Raw genomic sequence first — 15,163 nt, 5'->3', positions numbered from 1 at the left:
GCCACACACAGTGCAAACACCATGTTCCAGGCAGTCTGATAGATTTCCACTGTTTGTTCATTTGAGTAAAGTCACTTTTTATTTAATAAAACAGCAGTTTTTCATTTGAATGGTAGTGAGCTTCCATCAATCTTTTCCTTTGTGGCTTTTGATGGGGGGTGCCATTTAAGACTTTGGCACTAAGAGCTCATGGAGGCATTCTGTCACATTTTCTTCTAAAAGTTGAGAAAGAGTTTTGCTTTTCACACTCAGCTTGAGAAGGGACCCGGGGTGGATTTCTGTTCTGAAGCCAAAAGTCCCTTACCAGCCCAACACTGTCTTCCTACCTTCAATAAGCAAGCGCTGTATGGCCCCCTGCAAATTTTTCTGAAATTCACAGGGGTTAGGCTCTCCCGGAGAGCAGGGAGGCCAGAGTTTCACCCTTTATCTCAGGATTTCCTGGGCTCTGCTCAGCCTCTGTGACCCGCCCAGAGGGAGGCCTGGGACACTCTGGGGAGGGTCGGCAGCAGGCGGTGCGCAGCTTGGACGGAGAGCGGGGGAGGGACACGGCGCGTGGCGGGCGCCCCCGGAGGACCTTCTGGGGGCCCTGAGCGCCGGCCTGGGGGGCCGTGTCCCGGGCGTGTCCTCGCTGGGGCCAGTGTTGGGAGGGTTTGAGTGGGCCAGGGCAGCTGTTTCTGGTACCCCTCCCCGCAGTGGCCGGCAGGGGGCGCCGCAGGACCGGCCACCGCAGCGCGGGCGGCTCCGCTTTGCGGGGCCCCGAGTGACCAGCGGCCGCCCCCCGTGCGGACACAGCCCGGGAAGCGCTCTCGCCACCCCCCTCCCCGGCCCTCTCCTCTGGCGGCAGCGGCGGGGGGCGGGCTTTCCTGGAGTCCCTCCTTGGGGCCAGACAGCGATGGGGGGCTGCGTCCAGGGGAGCGCGGGGGTGGGGTTTGCGGGCGTCCTCAGCCGGACAGCCCGGGGGCAGCACACGCCCCCGGCCCCCCGGACTCAGCCGCGGCCCCAGGGGACCCTCTCCCCGCTCAGGGCCGCCCTCCTTCAGCTCAGCCCCCTGTCCCAGCTCCCGCACTGCTAAGCGTGGGCCTCTCTGCACCGCAGCTCGTGCCTTCCCGGAAGGAGGCGGCTCCATCCTCGCAAACGCCCCAGCCCTGTCTGCCCGGCGGAGGGGACTTCCGAGGCCCCGGGGGTGGGTCTTGGGCCCCCTCAGCAGAGGGATCAGCTGGTCAGAGGAGGAACTGAGCAAATAAAAGGTGGAGGTGGGGAGGCCAGGGGGCTGTCCCAGGGAATCCTGTCTCTGCCTTGAACGCATCAGGGCAGGAGGCAGACGCCTTGTTTCCCTCCAGCTGTGTGCTTTTAGTTAAAGACGCTCGCGGTGAGCTTACCTCCTATCCCAGCTGGCATGAAAGCACAGAATAAGCCTGCAGAGCGGGTTCCGCTGCTTGGGGATGAGCAGGGGCCCTGCGCCACTGTGTCTGCGTACCTCCCTCGGGGCTTTGGCTGGGTCCTGGGTTTGAGATGGTGCTCTGGGGTGGCTCCGTGCACCCCTCCCCCCGGGCTCCTGCCGCAGCCGTTCGGGGGCAAAGCTGAGCAAAGACCCAGGCCTTGGGAAGCACTGGCCCTCGGCCCCCTCTCTGCCCCCCCTGGAGAGGATGGCTCCGCCGCCCCCGCCCCCGCACCCGACCTTGGGCACGTTCCCGTCCTCTGTCAAATGGGTCGCCACTGACACCCCGAGCACCCCGCCCAGTGAGGATGAACTTCCCTGAGGAGCGTTTCCCACCCTCGGCGACACTGCTCCCCACCCTGGCGAGGCAGCCGGCGCTGGGCCGGGGACCCTGCTCCGTACGCCAGCCCGCCCCGCAGGGATGACTCTGACCCTGGACACGGTGTCTTTGGGGCAGAGGGGGTCCAGGTGACTGAGCAGCTTGGGCTGCAGCCCCCATTGTCTCCAACTGCAGCACCTCAGGACACACAGGCGGGCGGGCCTCCGCCTCCGTTGGGCTTGTTGGCTCTTGACGTTCATCTCCAGACGGTTTTTCTAACGGCGTGCAGGGAGTGGGCAGAGAAGAGGGACCTGGGCATGGCCACCGTCCCCCCGACCCCGTGCCGCACACAGAGCACTCGGGGACGAGGCCTGGCTCATTCAGGGAATTTTATTTTCATAAAGGAGACGATCTCGGACTTTCGCGCCATCCCCCGGCTCCTTGCGCCCCCTTCGACAGTCCTCGGCTGTGACTCTGGGCACTGACCTCGGGCTCGGGGTCCCGAACAAGGGCCCAGAGGGGTTCCGCCCGGCGAGGGCTCTGCGGGCAGCCCTCGGCCGGGGCCGTCCACGTGGCGGGGGGTAGCCCCGCGGGCAGGAAGGGCCCCCCTCAGGCGGCCGAGCCTTCACAGGAGGCCGGCTGCCCCTCGGGCCTCCCGTCCCTTCACACGCGGAGACGCCACAGGTCATTTCCCGTTTTAAACACCGAGACGCCAAGCTACTGCTCGTCCACTCCCGCGGTGAAGGGCCTTCTGTGAACACAGCACGTTTATTTTCTGAAAGAAAAACGAAGCGGAGGCCGCACCAGGGACAGGGGACGCTGCACGGGCGTATGTACAACGCGGCCCCGAGGCTACCGCCGGGCAGACGGATAGATGCGTCCGGTGACGACTTTGACACTCAGCAAGCCAAGACACGAGAAGGGCCACCCGGAGTGGGGGGGACAAAAAATAGGTTTTGAAAATCTGCGTTTAAAAAAGAATACTCAACTGCATTGGAAATTTTCTGTATCTCTGCGAAACACCACGAGATTTGGCCCAAAAAAAAAAAAAGGATATCGGAGGAGAAAAACCAGGGTTTGGTTTTATAAAACGTCCAACTCGTAGGAGAAAAGCGGGAACCCAGCGGGCCGCGCCACGCGGGTCACCGTGCGGCTTTGCTGCATGGTCCCCAAGCGCGTTAAAAAGGGCGGTGAGTGGCCGGAGGGCTAGTCAGTGCTGTGGGCGGCACGGCCCCGGCTCTGGGTCTCCTCCCGGGGAGTTGGCCGCCCGGCCCTGTGGTCCCCCGGCACGGAGCAGGGCCGTGTCAGGAAGGCAGAGTGACGTGGCGGGAGGGTCTGGGGGTTGGGGGGGCGGACTTGGCGACAGCTCCTCAAGCCTTCATGGGACCTCGGCCAGGCGAGGGGCCTGCCCGTCTGCAGAGAGAGAGAGTGTGTGTATGCGTGTGTGTGCACGCGCGCAAGTGTGTCTACCTACCTAGCAACCTATCCGTATATAGTCGTGTTTGCAGAGACGAGGGGGCCGGGGCGGGGGCTGGGGGCACGCTCCAGCCCCCACCCCCGTCTTCTGGCCCCGGGCTGGTCCCCGCCTCGCCGCGGCCCCGCCGGCCCCCACCCCCGCCTCGCCGCGGCCCCGCCGGCCCCCACCCCCGTCTTCCGCCCCGGGCTGGTCCCCGCCTCGCCGCGGCGCCGGCCCTCAGCAGAGGCCGATGTACTTGAGGTTGTTCTGGATGATGACGTCGGTCACGGCGTCGAACACGAACTGGATGTTGCCGGTGTCGGTGGCGCAGGTGAAGTGCGAGTAGATCTCCTTGGTCTCCTTGTTGCGGTTCAGGTCCTCGAACTGCCGCTGGATGTAGACGGCGGCCTCCTCGTAGGTGTTCTGGCCGCTGTACTCGGGGAAGCACACGGTCAGCGGGATGCGGCGGATCTTCTGTGCCAGCAGGTCCTTCTTGTTCAGGAAGAGGATGAGGGACGTGCTGACGAACCAGTTGTTGTTGCAGATGGAGTCGAAGAGGCGCAGGCTCTCGGCCATCCGGCTCTGGGGGGAGGGGGTGGGGGGCGGTCAGCAGAGCCGGGCCCCAGCAGGCCCCACGCCCGCACAGCCCCCCCGGGGTCACTGGCCGCGCGCCTTCAGGGGCTGCCGGCGGGGACCCGCCCCCACAGGCCAGGCCCTGCCTCCCATGCAGGACCGTCCTCGCCACACCCCTCTGCAGGGAGCTCGTGGTCAGCCCCGCCTGCTGGGGGTGGGCCAGCCAGGAGCCTCCATCCTGCCAGGTGTCAGGCCTCACGGGAGTCTGTGACATGCGGGTCCTCTGTTCCTAAAAGGCTCCAGGGCGGAGCTGGGCCAGCCCAGCCCCTGCTGGCTGCGTGCTCACCTGGTGCCACACACAGGAGCCCTCCGCCGCCCCCAGGAGGTGAGGACGACCCCCCGGAGGCCCCGTGACTGCAGTGTGGCCCCGGGGGCCCCTTCCACCTCCCCAAGAGGACCAAGGATATGCTGCAGCCTGCAGGCTCTCGAGGAGCCCAGGGCCCTCACCTGCTCCTCCCCACCCCCCACGACTGATCACCTTGCTTCTAAAGGGACGCCTGCAGGTGGTGACCTGCCCTGTGTTTTAAGGTGAATAAGATGAGTGTCCTGAAGGCAGGGCCAGCCTAGAGCTGAGTCATTAGATGAAGGACTGTTCTGAGCACGCACAATGAACAGGGACGCTCTGCTGACCACCCTTGACCTTATCATCCCATCCTGCAGACGAAGAAACCAAGGCAGAGAAATGTGCTCCAAGTCCCCAGGCCAGGAGCTCGAGGCTCGCTGACCCTCCGGGGCAGACGCGCAGAGCTGCTGGCCCCAGGGTGGGGTGCCCAGGGGCGCCCATGAAGCCCTCCCTCATCTCCCAGAGGCCTGGCCCTCTCAGACGAACAGGATCTGATGGCATCAGTGCTGACAAGGCATCCCTCCCCACCGCCCCCTCACCACAGAGACACGGACTCCAGGCCCTGCTCTCCACCTGGGAGGCTGGTCTTTCAAACCCTTCCTGTGCTTTCGTTAGAAAGAGCCTGGTCTCAGGTCTTGGGGACGGTGTGTGTTTGGGGGGTGATCGTGTGTGTTGGGGGTGATCGTGTGTGTTGGGGGGTGATCGTGTGTGTGTGTGTGTTTGGGGGGTGATCATATGTGTGTGTTGGGGGTGATCATGTGCGTTGGGGGATGATCGTGTGCGTTGGGGGGTGATCGTGTGCGTTGGGGGGTGATCATGTGTGTTGGGGGGTGATTGCGTGTGTGTGTGTTTGGGGGGTGATCATGTGTGTGTGTGTGTTTGGGGGGTGATCATATGTGTGTGTTGGGGGTGATCGTGTGCGTTGGGGGGTGATCATGTGTGTTGGGGGGTGATTGCGTGTGTGTGTGTTTGGGGGGTGATCATGTGTGTGTGTTGGGGGTGATCGTGTGTGTTGGGGGGTGATTGTGTGTGTTTGGGGGGTGATCACGTGTGTGTGTTGGGGGTGATCGTGTGTGTTGGGGAGTGATCGTGTGTGTGTGTTGGGGGGGTGATCATGTGTGTGTGTGTTGGGGGGGTGATCATGTGTGTGTGTTGGGGGTGATCATGTGTGTTGGGGGGTGATCGTGTGTGTTGGGGGTGATCATGTCTGTTGGGGGATGATCGTGTGTGTTGGGGGGTGATCGTGTGTGTGTGTGTTGGGGGGGTGATCATGTGTGTGTTTTGGGGGTGATCATGTCTGTTGGGGGATGATCGTGTGTGTTGGGGGTGACTGTGTGTGTGTGTTTGGGGGGTGATCATGTGTGTGTGTTGGGGGATGATCATGTGTGTTGGGGGATGATGGTGTGTGTTGCGGGGTGATTGTGTGTGTTGGGGGATGATCGTATGTGTTGGGGGGTGATCATGTGTGTTGGGGGGTGATCGTGTGTGTTGGGGGGTGATCGTGTGTGTTGGGGGAGTGACCGTGTGTATGTGTGTGTGTTGGGGGGGCGATCCTTCTGCAGACAGAAGCAGGATGCCGGCCCCCAGCGTGTCTGAGAGCAGGATGGAGTCCCCCTCGCCGAGGCTGGTGGTCCAGGAAACCACCTGCCACTGGGTGGCAACGAGCGCTAATGGATTCCTGGAAGCCGCGTGGAAAGAACCAGCGGCGGAGCTGTCTGTCATTTCGCCGGAACGATGTCTTAATCAGGGTGCTCCCGACCCCAGATCTCACACGTACGATAAACAACAGATGTGGCCAGAGGCACGTATTCACCAAGCACTGAGCGCACACTCGCTGAGCAGGTCTCTGGTTTCGGGCAGGTGCCAAAGCCCAGAGACCGGAGGCCGAGTGGCCGGGGGGGCCCTGTGTGTGGCGGGGCTCCAGGGTGGGCAGGCCAATGCTGGGCAGGGGCAACAGCTGTTCGGATATCCAGGCATCTGGGCCCTGCTGGGTCACCGGTGTGGGGAGACAGGCAGCTCCTGCGTCCAGCGCGCCTGCCGAGGGGTCACTCGGGACCCTGCTGGTCTGCCCTGCAATGCTGGGGGGTGGGACCCCATTGGCACCAGTGCAGTCTGACCAGCCCCTGGGCAGGAGGGAACGGGGGCCCGCCCACCCGCACAGGGAGAGTACCGCCCTGATCAGCTCACGGTGTCTCTGGCCTCTGGGGGGCGGGGGGGGCATGGAGGAGGACCAGGGCATGCGGGCCACTGGCCACCTGTCCATGGGGGCCCCCAGAACCTCCTCCCACCCCTACAGCCCCTCCAGGGGCCCCTAGAAACCCCGGCCCGTCAGCATCTCCGCACCCTCTGCCACTTGAGCTGGCTTCCCTCACGCCTCCTCAGCCTCCCCGGGCAGCCGGCACCCCACTCTGCCAGCCTCCAACTGTGCTTTGGGCCCGCCGCACCCCTGGGAAAGGGGGCTCTGTCGGCCGCCCTCCTCCAGAGGTTGGGGGCGGAACGGGACCCCTATGGGAAGCTGAGAGGCCCCGCGCCAGGCACCAGGGCCAGCAGCAGCCATCATGCGCTGACTTGGAGACCAAGGCCAGACGTCCTGGGACGGGGGGCCCTGGTGGCCAGGATGGGGCGGCGGGCAGGCCAAGCAGGGCGGAGGCCCCAGGTAGCAGGGTGCGGCCTGGCACTCACTCAGCTCCTTGGGGCCCAGCACAAGGTCCTGGCCCAGAAGGGCCCCAGTCTGCCTGCTGCAGGACCAGCCTGGGGTGTTTGTTCTTGGGAGCCGTGAACCCGGCTTTTCACGCAGGGAGGCTGGGCTGCAGGCATGAATGAGCTCCATTCACCACAGTGCCAGGCTCTGAGGGCGCCGAGGGCGGGGGCCGTCAGTGGGGATGCCTGGCGGCACCCGGCTCAGTGGGCCGAGTGGGCAGGGTCCATCCGGGGCTGGACGTCGAGGTGGCACCGGCCGTCCACGGAATGTGAGGGCGCTGCTGGCCGCAGGCCCGTCGGGGGGGCCCATGCTCAGCGTGGCACTGACCGCCCCCTCCTCCATGGCCTGCAAGGAGCTGAGGCCCAGACAGCCCTGTGCCCTGGGTGGGAGGAGCCCCCCGGGACCTCCCTGGCCCACCCTGAGCCCTGCTGCACGGGTCTCCTCCGCTGAGGACAGGGCAAGTGGACCCCAGCCTCACACCCCATCTGTCCCGAGGTGCTGGCAGGGGCGCCGGCAGGGGGGACCCGTGTAAGCTGCACCTGCAGCTGCAGAGACAGGCTTGTCACCCAAGAGGGGGCTGCAGCCTGTGGCTGAGTGGGCTGTGTCGTCTCCATGCAAAGCTGCAGAAAAGTCTAGCAAGCCTGGGGTGCCGGGGGGCCCTGCTGGGAGGCTGTGGGTTGGGGGGGGCAGGCAGAGGCTGCACTTGGGGCGCCCCTGGCCCTGGGCTCCACAGGAAAGGGACCGGGCCCAGATCACAGGCTGCCTGGCGGCTTGAAGCCCTGGGTTCCCCCCGACCCATTCCTGCCCCCACCCCCCACATCCACTAAAGGTCCTCAGCCTCTACCGTGCGCTTCCCTTTGGGATCTAGTTGTCGTGAGTCAGAGGCGGGGTGTGCTCAGAGGTGCAGGGCCCGCTTGTGGCTACAGCCCTCAGGCTGAGGGGCGCAGGCGGGAGGGCCCCCTGGGGACAGGGAGGAGGCGGCCAGAGGCAGAGGCTGGAGGCCTGGGGCAGCGACTCAGACCTCCACTCCCGGGGATCGCGCCCCTCGTGGATGAGTCCGTGGGAGGGCAGGGCCCGTGAGCCTGGCTCACCCCGGCAAGCATGCAGTCACTACCGCCCTGTGCAGACGGGTAGGGGGGCAGGCATGGTCCTGGTCGGCCTGCCCACAGGGGGCCTGGGAACGCCTGTGGCCCCTCGGGCCCTTCCCACCGCCAAGTCTCTGCCACTAGGGCGACTGAGCGCGGTCCTGCCGTTTCCACGGCAACTGGGGAGGCAGCTCCACCCTCAGCCTTGCACAGCGTCGCAGACCCAGACCCTCAGGCTGGACCAGGCGGCCCTCTGGGAGGGGCACGGAGGACCGAGCTGGCTGGTGGCCAGGCGACACTGTCCACCGCCGTCTACTTGCTGGCAGCCAGGGAGGGCACCTCGGGGTTCAGGAGACCTCACGGCCCCCCGGGGCATGGGGCAGGGAAGGGGGCAGTCCTTCTGGGGACCTGCTGCTGGTGGGCGGGGGACGGGGCGGTTACCGCAGGGCGCCCTGTGGCTGGGCCTCGCTCTTCCCCGCGGCCCCCATTTACACCATGTGGGGGCTGGGCTGAGGGCCCCTCTGCCCCAGGGAGAGCCTCTGACAGCCGGAGCCACCTGCGGTCCCCGCCGGTCCCCACCCTAAACCCTGCTCCGGGCGCCTGGGGAAAAGAGCTGGACGACTGGGTTGCGTCCAGGCTGATCGAGTCAGTGCTGCCCACGTGTTCCTCCCGCAGGGCTGGGCGCCGGCTGCCCCGGACCCAGGACTGGGTTAGCGAGGCTGATGGGCGCAGGAGCCCCACAATGCCCGGGGCTGGTCTGCGGGGATGGCTGGAAGCCACGGTCGGCGCGGGGGCAGCGGGGCAAGCGGGCCACCCGCTGCTTCTCCTTCTGTCCGAATCCGCGAGCCCTCGAGGTGCCCTGGCCCTCGACCCCTTGGGCTCCCAGGGCCGAGACGGCACGGTCCTGCCCGGGGTCGGTGCTATGGCCCCAGGATCCAACTCCATGACTCCGTGTGCCCTCCGCCAGGGCCCTGACCCTCCCCCAGCACCTGCCGCCCCCTGCAGACAGGCAGCCCCAGGTCCGGGTCAGGGGTCAGGGGTCAGAGTGGGGGTCAGTGAGCAGCACTGGGATCAGCACTCGGGGGGGGGGGAGATGTGCGTCTCTCACCCGCACCTCCCGGGTACTCACGGCCCTCGGACTCCACGCCCAGGGACCAGAAGCCGGCTCAGCAAAGGGCCCAGCCTGCCCCCACCCCAGGGGGTGGCTCCCTGCATCCCGGGCGGGCGGGGGTAGGCAGGGCGGGGGTGCTGGGCCCCACAGGCCTGAGGCCATCGACAGATGGGGCTTCGCGGGGGACGGGGGGGTGTTGTGTTCTGGAGGCCTGTCCCCTGCCCACCCTCCAGGAACAATTGTGAGGCTCGTGGTAACCGCGTGGCCAGGCCTGCCCCTTCAAACAGCAGTGCTGTTTAAACAAGATAACAGGCTGCGGAGAAGCTGTGCTCAGGCCCCGATGGCCCGAAAGCCACCCCGGACGTGCCAGGAGCAGCGGAAGCTCGGCCTGGGGCAGCTCGCCGGATGCCCCTGCCGCCCCGCCCAGCGCCCCCTCCCCAGGATCAGGTCCCGGATCCCCCCACGAGGAGGCTCAGCGAGCTGGGATGAGCCATCTGTGTTGAGGGGCTTAGAGGTCTGCATGAAGGTGCCCTCAGCCTCCCAGGGACCCCGGACCCTGGACAGGAAGGACCACAGCCTGGGTTCCACCGGGGTACCTCAGGACAAGCGTGCTCAACCCTCCAAGGCCACGGCCACGCTGGCCTGGGGGTGCCCTGCATCCTTGGGGGCCGGGCGGGGACAGCCCGCGGCCCCACACGGGCACGCTGCGACCCCGCTCTCAGGACCAACGCGGGGGCCCTGCCCACCTATGCAGCAGGAGTCGCGTGAGCGGCCGGCCCCCATGCCCCAGACACATGCATCTGTGCCCTGCTCTCACTGAACCTCAAAGACCGACGGGATCTCAGCCAGAAACGATGGCTCCCGAGCCCACGGGTGGCCGCAGAGCCCCGAGCAGGGGGCACGGGGACAGTGGGTGGCCCATAACTTCAGTAGCGCGGGTGGGGAATGAGTTAGGGTCGACCCCCAGAGACCCAAGGCCACGCGTGGAGCACCTGCCCTAGCGGGCATGGAGCCCCCGTACGCTGCTCCCCGCCCTGCCCGGAGTCAGGCCCAGAGTAGGCAGGTGCTAGCCTCCACAGGGCCCGGGCTCTGCGTCTCACCTGCCTTCACCCCCCCCCCCGCCCCCAATGCCCCCCACCCTCGTCCCGCAGGGAGCACACCTCCTTCAAAGCCCCCGTCCTTCTAGGCTTCCGCTGAAACGAGACCTGCCTGCTACTTGTTTTCGTCTTAAACCTTGCCGGCTTGATCCACGTGCCCCCTCACTCCCTGACCGTCCGTCACTGATGAGAAATTAGCCGACGGCGGGATGCAGGTGTGGGCGGGCCTGGCCCACGCGCAGACCATCGCCGCTACCGCGGGAGGGCCGGCAGCCGCCCCGGGACCGGAAGGGGGACCCCGGGGGCCCAGCCCTCTTGCCTGATGCGGCCCTGACTCGGTCCATCAGGTGGGGCTCCTGCAGCCCCGGGCCACCCCTCCCCAAGCGAAAGCAGTGGGTGGGGAGACATCCCAGAGGGGAACCTCTTCCCCTGGCCGACAAGACGGTTTCAGAAGTGCTCACCCTTAGCAGGTACCCGGGTCATGACTGCCCAGCACTGGCTTCTCCATCAGCGTGGGTGCAGGGTGGGGCTGGGCCAGGGCCAGGGTCCTCAGCTCTGCCAAGAGACCGAGCGGAGTGACAGACCCTCTCCCGGGAAGGACGCCCACGTGTGGCCAAGGGCCTCCCGAGGACCCTGGGGCCATGGCAGGCTGGGCCTGGGAACGCTGATCCAGCCGGGGCAGCGGCCGGCGCTCTGCCCGGGAGGCTGGCACCGTGGCTGACCCCAGGCCCCGCCCCGCAAGGTGCTCCAAGCCCCACAGCCCCCTGCCCAGGGGGAGGCGAGGGGGTGAGGAAGCCAGGCGGGGCCCCGTGTCTGGTTTCCAAGCCACAGTCCCCCCGAGACAGAAAGGACGCACGTGCCCTTCAGATGTCACCATCTTCCTGGTGGGTCCCTGAAACCTGCCCTCTCCAGCCGGGGCCCCCTGGATCACTCCCCGGGCCGTGTCGGTAAACAGTAGCGTGGCAGGAAGTGTCTGGGCCGTGGGGTCACAGCGGCTGTGCCTGGGGCCGGGCTGGACTTACACGCGGGGGCCCACCTGGGCCCTCCACAGCCCTCGGGAACGGTCTGCTCTCCCGCCCCGACGGGCTCCCGGCCCGTGTTCAGCAGACTGCCCTGCCCTCCCTGGAGCCCCGCACCACCGTGGAGGGGCTGGGAGGCCCTGGGGGCAACAGGCCCTGTGCCGGGCCCCCTGGCCAGCCTGCTAGGTCTGGGCATCAGGGGAGCGCCCAGGGACAGTGCGGCCCAGCACCGCCTCCATCCCCGCCCGGGGTGGCCTCTGGCCTTGGCGATGCCGCACCGAGGGGCACTCGCAGCCTGACCCCGGCAGGCCTGAGCTGACTGCGGGGGGCGGGAGATGGCAGAATGGCCACTAACGGGCTTCGAGGCTCAGCTCGGTCACACTGTGATGGGCTGGCCTTGGCCTTGGGGGGCGTCGTGCTGCGTGGGGGCCCAGCCCACCTGTGCGTCCAGCTCTCTAGTGTGAGAGAGAGGAAAGGAGGCGGCCTGAGGTTCCCACAGCCTTCCCAGCCAGCAGCCAGGCCAGGAGGAGGTCGTGGGGCTGTCCGGGATCTATGCTCCACTGCCTGGCAGCGTTCTCCATCCGAGCGCCAGCCCCAGAGCCCCGGGCCCCGCGGGCACCAGACACGGGCGCCGGGAACGGCAGACGTCAAAACTGGGTCCTGTCCCCGAGTTGCAGGCCTGTCGCCCAGCTTTGCGGGCAGGAAGGTGGGGCTGGACCCGCGTGTGGCCGAGGCCTGCCCTCCCGCCTCCCAGGGTCCCGTCCTCCGGCGGGTGAGCTGGAGGGGGCAGCCGCACAGGAAGCGCAGGCCGCCTGGCTGCTGTGCCAGTCTCCTCGGGCTGGCCACAGGAGCCTGGGCCTCCTCGGTCAGGACTGCTGGCAGGGTCGCTGGAGGGCAGCAGAGGTGTGCGGGGCTGCGGCCTGGGCGAGCCTCAGCGGGAACCTTAGGGCGGACCCCCGGGGCCCGCTGAGCTCGGCTCCGGATCTGAGGACCCGCAAGCTGAGAGGGTTCTCTGCCGTGAGGTCCTGCTGAGTGCAGACGCGCTGACATGTGTGTGGACAGAGCTGGGGGTTATGGAGGCCCGGCGGCAATGGCCACCCCAGAGACTGGGCTGTGGGCTGGACTCCCCCGTGGGGCCTCCCAAACCCCTTGGTCGTACCTTGAAGGGCTGCCCCCAGCCTCCCCGTGACCCTGGCGAGCTTGGCAAGGGGGAGCCCCGGCCAGCACCCCCAGCTACACCCCAGGCCCTGCCTCCGATGTCAGGCCCTTCTGCCCGCACGCTGGTCTCTGGGGCAGGAGACCGCCCTGGCTGCTACTTGGGGCTGCCTCCCTGCCAAGCCCCACGGAAGCCAGTCTCAGCCTCCAGAGGCTGCGCCATGCAGTCCCCGCATGACCTCAGGGGAGGAAAGGGGGCTTGTCCTCAGGCCGGTGGGGGGAGGACCCCGGGGCTGGCCACGAACACGCTGACAGATGCAGCAGCGCCCCCAGCTCCCAGGTAGCCCCTCTGCACACAGCATCGATTTCCCTGCCCCCAGAGAGCGTGAACCGCTCTGGCAAAGGGCCGTCCCCCAGTGGGGCAAGCGTGAGCAGAAATGACGTGCACGGCCGCAGGCCCAGAGCAGGGGGCTGCTGAGGGGTCGGGGGCGGCCGGCCTGGCTCTACGAGGAGCCGGCAGCAAGTGCCGTTGTTCACTGAAGACTGAGCCTGCCGGGCAGGGACGTGGGGGAACCACTGCCTAGAGGAGGCGGGGGCCGCTTAACGTCCGCCTCGGGCGGGGGGTGGCCGTAGCATCTGCTGATGTCCGCAACATCACCGCTCTCACCTGGCTGATCTCAAGCTGCTAACGTGATGTCCACCAGTCTCAGAGGACAGGGGTGCAGTGTGGCGGGGGCAGCCCTGCCTACACAGCCCAAGACCTGGCAAGAGGCTGACCCTGACCCGCCTGTGAGGCGGAGGGCCCCAGCCTCATATCCGAGAACACGTGGACACCCCCCGGCAGAGTCCACCAGGTCACGCGGCGAAGGCAGAGCGACCAGGGGTGGAGGGGAAGGGTGGTGTATCCCTCCTGCCCTGCTGTGTCCAGTGATGGCCTCGGAGGGTGGGCGGGGGGCCTCCAGGGTCATGGCAAGAGGCAACCACCGTGGAGGGGCGAGTCCACGAGGGCCCAGAGTGAGGAGCAGGGCTGCAGGAAGGCCCTCTGTGCGGCGGGCATCCTTCCGGCCAGCTGACCGCTGGCGGAGGACGGACTCTGGCAGACGCTGAGCACCGAGGGAGCAGGAGGCAGGGACCCTGGGAGCAGCCGGTGGGGCGGGGCAGGGCAGGCCCCATCCGGCTGAAATGTCAGCAAGCACGCGCCCACCGAGGGCTGCCCGTGGGCACCGGGGAGGCTGACCTGCCAGGGGAGGGTAGCCATGGGTGCTGCCTCTCCACCCACCCTCCCCCACCCCCAAGTGACGCCCAGGGCTCGCGAAGGGAGGACCGGATGCCCCCGCCACTGAGGGGGGCTGAGACAAGGGCCGGGCGGAGAAGCAGGGGCCCCGGGCAGAGGCGGCCAGTGCCCACGAGCCTCAGCAGCAGCTCCCAGCAGTGAACGCGCGACTGGCCCCGCGGGCTCCCTTGGGAGGGGTGACGAGCCACAGAGAGACAGGGCCGGGCCAAGCACGCCAGGGACATCCGCGGGGAGGGACAGTGTGGTCAGCTGAGCCCTGTGCCTGCTGCAGCTGGGGCCAGACGTGCTGTCACAGCCCGCCAGGGACTCAGCCCCTGGGGCTGCCTTCACCTCGGGCTCCAGTCCAGGGGGCCTCTGCGGTCCCAGGGTCAACGTGGTGTGCAGAGGTCAAGGCTGCATGTGGCCCTGGCATCCCGTGAAACTGGAAGCAGCTACAGGGGAGACCGCAGCCTGCTGGGGAGGCGGGTGGCCTCCGAATGTGACCTCAGCCGGGTTGGGGGCAGGAGGCAGACGGTGGGGTGTGCTCCACTGGGGCTTCCTGGGGGTCCTGCTTCCGAGGTCGGTGCTGCTAGGGCGGTGCCAACCCCAGTGGCCGCTCAAGCGCCCCCAGGCCCGCTCGCTGTCTGCACCCTGGCTCCCAGCCCCGGGCCCACGATGGTGACCTCAGCCTCGGCCTCCCCGTCTGCAGAGCTGGCTGGGTACAGGCCCTGGAGGCTGCATCAAGCCCCCTCCAGTCTAAGCGGGGTGTCACCCACGCCCGCGGCTCCCCTCTGACTGTCTGTCGGACACGCGCCTCCTGCTGCGTCCCAGCGGGTGGCAGCCGGTTCACCACGCTCCCGGGCAGCACTGTTTTGCGACGACGATCTTACAACACTGAAACGTGCGCCCTTTGGGGCTGAATGACACAGCGTGGTGTTCGGGCGGTGGGTCACAGGACTTGTAGGACAGCCTGGAGCGGCCCCCTCGGCAGCACCTGCAGGGGCTCCCTCTCAGCTGCGCCCTAGAAGCCAGGGCCCCAGACATTGGCTCTTCCCGGCCCTGGCCACGTCTGTGGCATGCCACTGTGTGCCAGGCCCTGCCACCATCTGTGGGTAGGGTGGGGCTCCCCAGGACCAGGAGGGGCCGCTGGGCAGGGCTAGGCACACACTGACCCCTAAGAAGCATGTCCCTGTGTCCTCTGCTCCTGAGACCCTCAACACAGATGACACAGCTGACCAGCTACTGCTGGGTAGCGGCAGGGACACCAGGCCTCCTGCAAGGAGCCCTGTGAGAAAGTGAAATCACCCCTGGGAGATGTGCCTGCCACGTCCCGGAGGAGGGGCAGAGTCCCTAGGCAGCAAGAGGGTCTGCAGACGTGACACTCAGCTGTGCTGGGATGAGTGCCCCTACCTCAACCCCTGTACCCCTGACACTCGGGCTCACCATGGCATCTGGCCCCACCTGGGCCTCATACCCACAGCAGGCACACAGCAGGTACACAGTAGGTGTGAGGCAAGTATATACGAGGCATAC

The 15,163-nt window shown here is 67.1% G+C and overlaps 2 protein-coding genes across 3 annotated transcripts in view; one reads left to right on the top strand and one right to left on the bottom strand.

Moving 5' to 3' along the window:
* The window catches only part of RSPH14 (radial spoke head 14 homolog), a 50,934-nt gene that overhangs the window by 11,169 nt on the left and 24,602 nt on the right, over positions 1-15,163 (top strand). The window lies entirely within an intron of this gene.
* The window catches only part of GNAZ (G protein subunit alpha z), a 30,408-nt gene continuing 17,374 nt past the window's right edge, over positions 2,130-15,163 (bottom strand). Inside the window, exon 3 of the mRNA XM_027566136.1 lies at positions 2,130-3,795. Coding sequence (XP_027421937.1) covers positions 3,451-3,795 — 345 coding nt within the window. The 3' untranslated portion in view covers positions 2,130-3,450. The remainder of the gene's footprint in view (positions 3,796-15,163) is intronic.

The sequence above is a fragment of the Bos indicus x Bos taurus genome, chromosome 17 (genome assembly GCF_003369695.1).
Source record: "Bos indicus x Bos taurus breed Angus x Brahman F1 hybrid chromosome 17, Bos_hybrid_MaternalHap_v2.0, whole genome shotgun sequence".
Lineage (NCBI taxonomy): Eukaryota > Metazoa > Chordata > Mammalia > Artiodactyla > Bovidae > Bos > Bos indicus x Bos taurus.
This window is presented reverse-complemented; position numbering and strand designations above follow the sequence as displayed.